The sequence below is a fragment of the Rhipicephalus sanguineus genome, chromosome 1 (genome assembly GCF_013339695.2).
Source record: "Rhipicephalus sanguineus isolate Rsan-2018 chromosome 1, BIME_Rsan_1.4, whole genome shotgun sequence".
Lineage (NCBI taxonomy): Eukaryota > Metazoa > Arthropoda > Arachnida > Ixodida > Ixodidae > Rhipicephalus > Rhipicephalus sanguineus.
Window position 1 is genome coordinate 94,709,295 of NC_051176.1, and position 12,036 is coordinate 94,721,330.

Consider the following 12,036-nt stretch of genomic DNA (forward strand, 5'->3'; position numbering starts at 1 on the left):
ATCATCCGAACGGCGAAGGCAGTTACCGGCAATTGCAGGTATAACCTCCCATTGTTTTGCTTCATCTCAAGAGGCAGCCATCGCTGGCGACGGAAGCGCACTCTACAGGTCGAGCTTCGTCGTGTGCCATGGAGGAAGGAATACTGAGGAGAGGCCCTGACGTCACATTCGTGAAGCCTCCACATCGCAAACACCCGCATCGCCTCCTAGCGAAGGCGCAGCGAAACATTTCGCGACTTCCGCCGCGACGTTCGCAAGCGCATGCGCGCATCGCGAAACTTTGCAGTCTTTCTTTTTTAGCTTGTTTTTCGCCGTGCAAGCGGTGTAGTCGATTCACGCGTGCTGCTTCTTCTGTGTGTTCGTTAGGAAAGCTACGCAATACCCAGCTGTTGCGTATACATTGTGCAAATCGCGTGCACTGCGGGCAGTACCGGTTGTCACTTTTCATGTGTACGTATACGTTCGCTTCAGTACTGATCACTAAGGCATGGTATTTGCATGCGGAGCTCTCGGATGTGCGCTCTGTTGCTTCTTACACGTTGTGTCAACTCGGAACACACGTGAAATTTTGTTTTTGGCGTCTGACGCGCCGTACATACCATGCGCTGAAGGCATCGTACGTTTTAGAGGCTGTGTCGTTCAAGCGAAATGGCAATAAACGTTTGTTGTTGTTATCGGACTGTGCGGTGACTGTGCGGTGTGCGCTCGTTGCGTGCGCACTGGAATTACAAACTTTACGTGCACGATCGCGTATACAATACAGCGGTGTCTTCTTTTCGACGTGAAGTTACGTCAACTATAGGTTGGCGTTGCGCCGAGTAGCTACTGCGCTCACTCCATATACACGAGCAAATAACCGCTAATCGGGCAATAGATCTGGAAATCGGGCTACGAGAAAGGAAAAGAAAGGCCTAACGCCCAGCAGAACGCGTAAGTCACTGCGAGGTGAGTTCAAATACGATGAGGCAAAGGCTGAATGTTTTTGATTACGGCACGTACCGGTACTTTCTGTACTGTTGCACAAAAACGCTCCGCGAAGAATTTCAGCACGCAGCGCTCGGGCCTGCCACGCACGAACAGCCTGGTAAACGTCTGCTTGCAACATTTTACTGCGTGCGAACCGCACAATACGCGCTAAGTTTACGCTGGGACTACAAATCCGAGCAGAAGCGAACCACCGCGGAGAGCACGCCGCGGGGCGTCTGCTGTTTTGTTTGCCCCATACCGGTTTGTTTGCCCCATAAATCTGACGTCACTTCCGCCACACTTTTCGCAATGCATTGGGATACGATAGGGCCTCTCCTTAGTTTTTCCTTCCTCCATGTCGTGTGCGATCGTCAGCGCGCGCCGTCAGGCAACGGTGACTAAGCGTGTGGAGTGGTGGGACCTGCTGCTCCAGGTGCCGCCACACTACCAGCCATCACACGCTCCCTCGGCAGCCGTCGTCCTTCCCTCTCACCCACAGTTTTATTAAAGGGGCCCTGCAACACTTTTTGAGCATGGTCAGAAAACGCTGCCGATCGGTAGTCGAGGCTCCCGAGAACACGCGAGCCAAACATTATAGTGCAGCACACGGCCTGGGATTTATAATAAATTCGCAAAATCAGCTAAATAGCGCTTCCTCTTCTGGCAACAAAAAACGATGCTTACGGCATCACAGCCAGGTTCTACGCCATTGGCTGATTTGAACATGGCGCGCTGGGTAGTTAGTGCGGCCGCCGCAAGAGGCCGCCACTCGCCCGCGCGCGGGCGCGCGATCGCGTTGAAAGTACGCCACGCGTTCGAAGAAAAAAAGAAAAAGAATATGTGCTCAAGGTCTAGAGGTGCGCGTGACGTACCTTCTTTCCCCGTGCCAATCCCGCCCCCCCCCCCCACTTTGCTTAGCTTCCAGCGCTTTCGTCGGGGCGAGAGAAAAGATAAAGCAATTACAGCGTGCGACTCCGCTCGTACTGGACGGATTCTAAAAATTTTTGCGGCGTTCGATTCGTGAGGCAATAAGTTCCTTCAGTGAAGTCGTTCTATGGCTACTTGGAAAAGTGTTGCACAGCCCCTTTAAGGACAACATGCAGCGTTTTTGCCGGCGTTTGTCTGGCGTTTCGTTCTTCGGCGTCACTAGGCGTCGACGCTACCGGTGACGGTGGGCGAAACATTCACCTCAGGACGTCCCAAAGTGAAAGTAAGAATGACCTAATGCGTGCCTGTGCATGAGCTCCCACGGTGGCCTAGTGGTTATGGCGCTCGAATGCTGACCCGCAGATCGCAGGATCGAATCCCGGCCGCGGCGGCCGCATTTTCGATGGAGCCGAAATGCTTGAGGCCCTTGTACTTCGATTTATGTGCACGTTAAAGAAACCCAAGTGGTCGAAATTTCCGGAGTCCTCCGCTACGACGTCCCTCGTAATCGGGGTTTTGGGACAATGCCTGTGCGTGCACAGTAAGTTTTACAGTGAAGCTGTTTATGCGGACCATGTGCGGTCGTCGTTGTTGGAGTGGTCAGGTTATAAAAAAGTTCACGTTTACGAGGGTGGAGAGGAGAGCGTGTAATGGAGGAGAGGGAAAGGGGATCACAAGATGAAGTTCGCGTAAGGCGGGCGATTCAAACAGTGGAATGAAAGTGGGTCACGTGATGAAGCTGACGTAAGGCGGGCGATCCAAACAGTGGACTGAAAGGGGTTCGTCATGTAATGAAGCTTTAGTAAGGCGCGTGATTCAAACAGTGGATTGAGAGGGAAACTTTTGACCCTGAAATGGTAGAAGGTAGTGACAGGAAAAGATTTAGCGGAGACAGCTGAGGAGTATGTGCTAACCAACGCCGGCTGAGGGCCGCCGAAAGGAACGAAAGAGCGGACCTAGCTTAAATAAATAATAAAAAAAAAGACTTCAAAGTAACTGGGTAAAACTGACGAAGAGACTTGAAGCGACCGAATGAAAGCTGCAACAGCTTCGCTGGCCGAAGGATTTCATGGTGTGGAAATGGCCAGACTTTTTGTAACGGTAACGAAAGCGGGGCGAGTTGGTAGGAATTCATAATGGGATAATTTCAGTGCGCACAGAGCAAAGAAAGCGCTTGTGTGTCTACTTCTTTTCGTCTTCGTCTCTTCTATGCGCGCTGAAATCATCCCAATATGAAGGCTTTTTGTGTCTACCTTGTTTTCCACCGCTGTGCGCCCGTTCAGTTGATAGTCGGCGTTCGGTTGGTGTACAAGTGGACCGCTTAATATTTGGTGTCGATGGGAGCGAAATGCTGGAGGCACGTGTGCTTAGATTTAGAGGCACGTTAAAGAAACCGAGGTGGCCGAAATTTCCTGAGCGCTCCACTACAATACCTCTCATAAACACATCGTGGTTTTGGGAAGTAAAACCTCAACAATTAGTATTAATAATAATCTTTGCGTGTGATATGCAATGCTGATCTGTTCCTTTCTTAATAAACTATAAATAGGTGCAAAGCACACTTTGGCCAGTCACAGCGTCTGCAAGAAGCGTCACAGTAACTGCCTCTAAGTTTTACGCTGTACAGCGCGAGAGAACATGCGTAAATTGCGGCTTTCTTGCGCGCAACGCGAAAGGAACAGATAAGCACCGAGCATCCCTTGCAAACGTAAGGCGTTCCAGATCGCTGGTGCAAGTGAGATGACTTGCCGCGTTCCACGACAAGATACTGCCGCGATGCGCCTTCATTCAACGTTCGTCAGTTTTTTGTCACAGGAAGTTCCACTCTGACGTAACAAAGCGGCCACTTTTCATGCGCGCCTGGCGCGCTCATTTTTCTTTTTTGCTTTGTTACGCACGTAGTCAGTTTTCAAACCACCTCCCTTGTCCTGTCAGGTAGAAGACCAAACTGTTTTCATTTTCACATGTCTTCGTTCCTTAATTACGACCTACGAAAGCATAAAATCCGAAGTTGAATAGTCAGGGAGAGGAAAAAATATGTTTTATTTACAGACGAGCAGTGCTTGTGTGAGTGAAATGCTGATGATGTTGACTGCCTAGGACACGGTGCAATAAGTTTACAGCTGATAACTGCCCGAGTGTCCTTTACCGCAGAAAAATCCGCAGTTATCGACGGTGCCGTTGATTCTCTGCGCTTCCATCGCGCTGTAGGCATCACTGACACTCGGGATGACGGCAGGCTTGTCCGAGGAGAGGCCACTCGGGGCCTCGGCAGCTGAGTGGGGGCAGGCTGGAGGCTTTGGTTGGCTGCGGCGGCACCCCTCGAACACAAGCTTGTCCACCTTAGCCGTCGGGGCTTCGCAGAAAATGAACAGGAGATAGCTGAGGAGGTAACTCCAAACCAGCGCGGTGAAGATGAGCGAAACCTGTAAAAGGAAGGAAGCGCGCTACTTGAAAGGAGGGAATTAATGAGAGCAAAACTGGGACGCGATGCGTTTAAATCAAGCGATATCGTTCACATCCGTAAACATATTGCAGTTTGCGGAACACAGGATTAGAAAGGTATATACGACAGCAGCAGTACGCTTGTAGTGAAATCGTGTGGAGGCATCGTGTGACATCGCCCTTGGACTTTATACGGAACGTCACGACGACGGTGAGCGTGCATCCACACGACGGACTAAATCCGTCTTTTCCGCAGCGGACAACGCATCACGTGACCCCGCATCACGGATTTGTGCCATCCTTCTCGCGGACGGAAATTGCCAGGCTATTTGTCGCATCCGGATTTTGGCGGCCGCACACAGCAGATTTAGCCAAGGGTGCCATTATATGTCTGGCAACAAGCGAAGTTTTTTTTTGCTTGGTTTGTCTTGTGGATTTAGCCGACGAAGTCATAAGGGTCTGGCAACGGGCGCGCCTTTTTTTTCTTTTTTCTCTCGTTTTGTTGGGGCTTTCGCGCGGGCAGTTCGCTCAGTTCGCTCTACCTACACGACTGCAACAATCAGCAGATACGACGACTTAACCTTTTTCGTAGCATTAGCTACACTGGCCTAGCCGAGCCAGTTTCGTGTGGATCCTCAAGAGCCGTGCTGCGCATGCGCGAGGATCAGTGATGTCACGCACCGGAGCCGGCATCTCCCGCGCACTCCGCCGCCGGTCTGCGCTTTCCAGAGGATTGACGTCGTAGCTTTGGCAGACGTATTGGCGCCGGCGCGCGCGCAGCTATTCGCCTTCGCTGTGCAGTCGCCGTTTGACACTGCGCTGAAGCCGCTTGATAGCGCCTCTGACTGGCGTTTGCCAGTGTGGTATAGCCATGGAGAAGGAGAGCGCAAATGCTGATCAACGGCGCAGAAGAGCGGAGAAGCTTAACTCATAGGATCCCGAAGTTGCCTGACAAAATAAATATACATGTGCCACATAATACGTATACCGTGTGCGTGTCATTGGAACAGCAGTAAGCATGATAATCAAGCTAATCCTAGACAATCGGGAAAGCTAAGAATAATGAGCTCAACCTTTGCTAACGCTACGTTATCCTGGCATAGCCGAGCTAAGCCACTGCGACATTTTTTTCTTCTGCATCTTGTTGAGCGATGTAGTCCTTTTGCCAACAAGATCTTTTTGCAGGAAGCAAGTGCTCTTCACGATCCAATTGCGACAAAACAACAGCCCTGGCAGCTAACCTTAGTTTTCTTTCAAACTCCATCTTCAACCAAAAACAAACTATGTACGACAAAGACAAAAAAATAAAATAAAGCTCCTATAACCCTCGGGCCATCTAGAGAGAGAAGAAACAAGCAAACATTCGTACACTACGACTTCTTAGACTTGCTAGCACGCGAGCTACCGCGAATCTCCGAGGCCATGTTCCGCCAATAGAGGCACTCGCTAATCGTCATGAATGATTTGATATCGAAGCTTTCGGACACAAAGCTAAAGGAAATACAAGAGTCAGTTTGGGACTAACAGGCCACGCAATGTACGACGAAGAGCTTTAAGATTCGAAGCGGGCAGCTTCAGACGGTGCCGCCATGCTTTTTTTTTTCTCCGCCACTTTTGTCTGCTCGCTTCGTCCGCCGTCTGGATGAGCTTCGCAGCCGGACGGGCGGTGCAAACATCGTCCGCGGAAGAGATTTACGCCAAGCCGTCCGTCGTGTGGATGCACGCTGACGAGAAGGAAGGAAAACAGGAGAGAGAGGAAAATAAGGGATGTTAACCAGTGTAGCATAACCAGTAGGGAAATGGAAGGGGGAGATTGAAAGAAGTGTAAAGAAAGAGGGGGGAGCGCACACACACGACGTCACAGTCCGGCAGTCTTGTCCGGTATACGACATCGTTATGAGTCTACAGCCGCTCGTGCAAGTCAGTTGTCATTGGAAAGTTTAGCAATCCCTCTGCTGCTTTGATTTTCGACGACTTTTCGGGATGACATTCGAGGATAGTTGCTAGCAACATCGGTCTGTGGTCAAGGTGAGCGAGAGCGATTGCGAGCGATCATTTCTGCACAGCGTAGCGAGGACACTCGGAGAAGATATGATGCAAAGTGTCCTCGATACCACAGAGGGTTGCGCGCAGTGTCCATGCAGGTGTCCAGGCAGATGGCGGAGCAATGTATGGGCTAGCGAAGCAGGCGCATATCTGTGCAACTTATTGCTAGGCAACGCGCGGTGACGTCATCGCAGTTCGGAGTTTTTTGTTCGCGTTGGACAGATTACGGCCGGCTTAAACAGTTCCGCTGTTTAAAAAAATTATAACTCGGCAAGCTTTACGGTAATGGTGGCCACCGGAATCGCTGACAAATACTATTAAAACATTATCGGCTTCTTTTTCACATCACTTTGGGAGACTTTGGCAGTTACCGGCGCATTTTACACCGGAGCTGTTATAAGCTAGTTTATGGCAAGAAGTTTATGCTTCTACAAGGTGTGTAGAAAAAAAACCGCGTCCACAGATTGCGTTCTGCCCTCGCCATCCGAGTGTGAAGGGCCGGAGGCGAATGCTGGGCGAGTGGCCACGTGTTTGTGATGAAGCTCGGCTCTTGCAGATAATCACGCTGGCGTCTACTGGGGTGTTTTACGCTCCGACGTTGTCATGTTCTTTGAGCTGTCGTGGCACGCCCGAGGAACAACGAGCTCACGAGGAGAGATGCTGGTGAGCAGCGAGAAAGAGCGCGCCAGAGACGGCGTGCGCAAGCGACGAGACGACGGTGACGACGCTGCCGCTCGTTCTGCCGTTGCCAGCGCGGGGTTTCGGAAAGATTTCGTGCAGCATAAAGGGGGGTGGGTTTAAAATGACGGTGCGATGCTTCTTGTGTGTGACGGTGTGGAACTTGTAGTAATACCACCGTGGCGCACCACACAGTTTCGCTAGTCGCCCACCTTCACAGAGTGGAATGGCTCTGACTTTTGTTTTAATGAAAAACTTTACAAACCCTTTGTACGTTCAACAATACTTTGTTATTGCTCAAAATTTCATTGAAATTACATTTTGCTGTCTCCGCTATTACTTGACCGATTTTTCAATACACTTTTTGTCTTCGTGTAAGCATCTGTTCTGTCCAAAGTGCCTCCATCCTGCTCCTCCCGTTTTTCCCCTTACGATCACTGGAAAAACCATATCAAAGACACCTTTTATCGTACTGCAGTGACCAAGTCATGGCCGCCACATTTTGGCTGTGGCTCACGGCTAGGGGCGCAGACGAAGGTAACTGAGGACTCCCCCCCCCCCCCCCCAATTATCCGGCAATTGAACCTTTCAGGCATCTGACTAAACAATACAAAGGTTCAAATACGAAACTGCAGCGAAATTTTAACGAATGGAAAGCAATATTAGGCGCAAGGTCTCTTTTGGAAAGCTTTTTTAAAAGAAAAGAACGTAGATCACTGTTGTTGCTTCAGTAGAGTAAGTAAGTGCAGAAATCGTAAAGTTTACCGAATGTTCTTTAGCTTGAGCGAGCTTTCAGCATTAATTAATGAAATCTTGCATCGAGATGTGCTTTAGGGCCATGCTATAGTTTTTTTTGTACAACGGAAGCATGCAAAGTTGGGTAATATCTGGAACATCAGAGAATTTCACGGGAAACCTTGAATCCGTATTCATAAAAGAATTCGTGCTGAATGCAAGGTTTATAGCAGAAGGATATAGGCCAAGTTCAAGCTCTCTTTCTGTGCAACTACAATATTTACTTAAAATTATCATATAATTAAAAATTATTTGGTTCACCCATGAACTGACATGCGTGTGAACGATTATCGCACCCACTTTGATACGCACCGCAAGTACAAACGAATGTTTCTAATCCAAAAAGAAAGAAAGAAAGAAAGAAAGTTTTTCTTAATTTCGTGGCAGAAACGGCGTAGCATTTTTATACTCTGATAAGCAGCTATATTCTTGCCGGGGCTGGCTGCGATTTAAGGCGGTAGTTTTCGCGAGTGTTTTATCTGAATTCGTAGACAATGCATGCTATATACAACGCTTATGTGTTTCAGTAGTGTGCGTTTGACGGATGAGAATAACACACTATCTGAAGCCAAATTACGTCTGCATGGTGTGAGCGCTATGTAGTTCATCATCTTCGCCTGTGCATACAAATAATCGTCATGATCATCATCATCATCATCATCATCATTTGTCTCGCCGGGTGTTCCGTCTTTGGCTCACGCGGCTGTGTTGTAAATAGACACAACAATCGTACCGTTGTACCTGACGTCGTCTTATAAGTGGTGGATGTGCGGGGCGAGCGTAAGGACAATGAAGTACGCCGGAAGGGTGACGGTGAACGACGGCGGGGAGAGCGGGAAGGACGAGGCACGCCGTGGGGCAGTGGAGATGAGGGCGAGCGTCGTGACGATGATATGTGGGGTCCTGAACCGTAGGGATCAGATCTCGGAGTATAGTCTCTCTCGTAGGAAGAACAACCTCATCGTTCATCTTGCTGGTGCCGATGGCAAAAACGGGATATATGTCCTCGTATGCCACAGTCGAAACAGACGTGGTGCGCAGGACGCCAGGTAGTATAATGCGGCTGCGCTGGCGCCTTTGCTGACATCGCGGCCAAATGGTCGTATACAACGTTCACAGGCACAGATGGAGTTGGTACAGGAGGCCGTGATGCGAATTCTGCATACGAAGGTGCATGGAAGGGCACAGGAGACGGGGCACGTGCGACGCTCGTCATCGATGCCAGTTCTCCCTTGATAATGTCGCGCAGGTTAGGAGGAGGAAAGCGGACAGACGAAATGGCTCAGTTGCCCGAAACAAGACCGTGAAGTTTCTTTCTCACGATGGTACGGATCAGAGCACGTAGTTCATGTTCTCCAATAGGGCGTGAGTCACAGAAGGCGTGTGGAAGGCGCATGGAATAGAGCGCTTCGAGGCAATGTGGTGATCTCCTGAACTGTATTTGGGCTCTGATTGACAAGAGCGTTGAAGACGACAGAGTTGACGCCTTTCAGTACGTGACGAATACGATCGGCCTCCGGCATGACACTTTGGGCACGGCGGCAGAGAGCCAGAACTTCTTCAGTGTACGACGTATATGATTCGTCGGGCCCCTGGATGCGGGTAGCGAGCTTCTCTTTCGCTACCTCAGAGCGTCCTGCAGACGTGCCGAATATCTGACGCAGCTGCACCGTGAATGCTGACCAAACAGAAAAGTCGTGTTCGTGGTTATAGAACCACGTCTTAGCGACCTCCTTGAGGTAAAAGGGAACATAGCGCAATTTGTGTGCCTCGTCCCAGTAATTGCAAGAACTGACTCTGTCGTAATTGTCGAGGCAGTCTTCCATGTCTTCACCACGAGGGCTGGAAAATACTGGAGGGGTCTCGCTGCGAGGTACTCACGGTGTAGTTAGGCCCAGCTGGCTGAGCGGAGGCGGCAGGGGATGCGTCGTTTTGTGCCATCGATGTTTTTTTGGCGAACACAGCCGTCGACCAGACCGGAGCTACAGGGCTGACCGGTAGAGCAACAGCACGTGGGATCAAAGCACCCTCCACCCCTTACAACATGCGCATATCTTATCTCTGTGCCGTATGACTGCGAAGTAATGTTCAATAAAAACAACTCACCACGATATAGTGCTCTAAGGACAGCCTCTCCCGAGATATATGGAAGAACAGCTGGACGAATGGCACGTGAATGAGGTAGACTCCGAAGGCCAATCTGCTGAGGGGTACGAAAGCGTTCCACGCTAGGAACTTGCCGATGAACCCTGCAAGGGAAAATTCGGAAAAGGGTGTGAGCGTTAAGGCTCTATGCTGTAGAAATTCGGGCGTAAGCTGGCGCGGATTGATTGCACAATAATGATCTATGATGTGTCAGCAATTGTCTACTGGTGAATTCGCAGAAGGATACGATCTCCTGCAAAGAAAAAAAAATTTTTCTTGCCAATGTGACCTGTGATACGTAAAATAAGAGGGCGCTTTATACCAGAAGCAAGTAAGTATAGTAGTGCTTAAAGTAGACAAGCCATTTTCGTATACGGGAAATGAAAAATATTATGATTGAAATGTTATGTTATGAAATGTTATGTTATGATTGAAATACCCGCATTTTGATGCTTGTGTCGCACATTCTGCTCAGGTCAATTTTGCCGTCGGCTGTATGTATGTATGTATGTATGTATGTATGTATGTATGTATGTATGTATGTATGTAATACTGTCTTTCGTAATAATTCGCCACGTTACAAATTTCGGAGAACATGTTTGCCTTAAAGGGTCCCTGCAACACTTTTTCAGCATGGTCGGAAAACGCTGCCGATCGGTGGTCGAGGCTCCTGAGAACACGCGTGTCGAGCATTAAAGCGCAGCACTTGGCCTAGAATTTTCAAATAATTCTCAAAGTCAGCTAGAAATCGCTCCCTCTTCTCTCGACAAATGATGCTATAAACCCAAATGGTCGCGCAATAAACCCAAAGTCCACGGCCATTGGCTGATTTGAGCATCGTGAGCTCTATAGTTACCGCGGCCGCCGCGGGATGCCGCCACATGCCCACGCGCGTGCTCGCGATCGCACTGAAAGTAAGCCGCGCGTTCAAAAAAAAAGTGCCCAAGGTCATGACGCGCGCTTACGAACGAACGCACCTTCTTGTCTCCCTTATCATCTCCCTCCCTGCGTAGCTTTCAGCGCGCTCGCTGGTACGAAAGGAGAGAGAAAGCGCTTGAAGCATGCGACAATTCCCTGTAACTCCGCTCGTACTTGACGGATTCTAAAAATTTTTGCGGCAGTCGATTCGTGAGGCAATAAGTTCTTTTTATGAAGCCATTCGATTATTACTTGAGAAAGCGTTGCAGGGTCCCTTTAAATGTTGCGGCAGTTAAGTCCGACGATTATCAGACACGAAGCTTTCATTGATTATACGGCATATAAGACCGAGTATACCACCTTTGGCTCAAATAAGCTCGGAAGACTGGGTGTCAGTGGTGAAGTTGTCGCCCACGCGTATATTGCAGTGTAATCATGCTTGGAGGAAAAAATACAGCAAACAATACGACAGTGTGAAACTGAGACAAAAGATTTTGAGTACGATGTGCTGCCTTAAACGATCTAAAAGACTTCATTGATCGAATAGACACCATACCCGCCGTGGTACCTTAACACGCAGAGTGTCGCACTGCTATGCATGAGAGAGCGGGTGCGATTCCGGTGCACGGCGGCCGCATTTAGATGGGGACTAAATGCAAAGAACACCCGTTTAATTAAATTAGGGTGCACGTCAGAGAACCCCCGGCCGTGAAAATTAATCCGAAGTTCCCCACGGTGTGCCTCATAATTGTATCATCGTTTCGGCGCGTAGAGCCCCATAAATTATTCATAGGCATCGTTTAAGTTAAACACACTTCTGATAGCACGTTATTGTTGTTACTTGCCAAGGATGGTTATTAGACATGCCGCTGTGGGCACCTATATCCAGGGAGCGCTGTGTATAAATGTTCCTTTCTTTTTTTGACATTTCGCCACCATCAATATTGCGCTGCCCCGGCCGGCATCGCACCCTATAGATCATCAGCTCAGCAGCGCATCGCCACAGCCATTGAGCTGTCGCGGTCAGCTTAATGCGGTAGCGCACTTGAAATAAAGCAAAAACGACTCTAATGTTCTAAGGTTCATTTATTGATTGAGTTTTAGCAGAAAATAGAG

At 49.3% G+C, this 12,036-nt stretch overlaps 1 protein-coding gene across 1 annotated transcript in view; it reads right to left on the reverse strand.

Annotated features, from left to right (window-relative positions):
• Positions 1-3,919: 3,919 nt before the first annotated feature.
• Positions 3,920-12,036, reverse strand: part of LOC119394213 (nose resistant to fluoxetine protein 6) — a 49,585-nt gene continuing 41,468 nt past the window's right edge. The window contains exons 14-15 of the mRNA XM_037661491.2: positions 9,964-10,106; positions 3,920-4,319 (exon numbers count right to left, since the gene is read on the reverse strand). Coding sequence (XP_037517419.1) covers positions 4,011-4,319; positions 9,964-10,106 — 452 coding nt within the window. The 3' untranslated portion in view covers positions 3,920-4,010. The remainder of the gene's footprint in view (positions 4,320-9,963; positions 10,107-12,036) is intronic.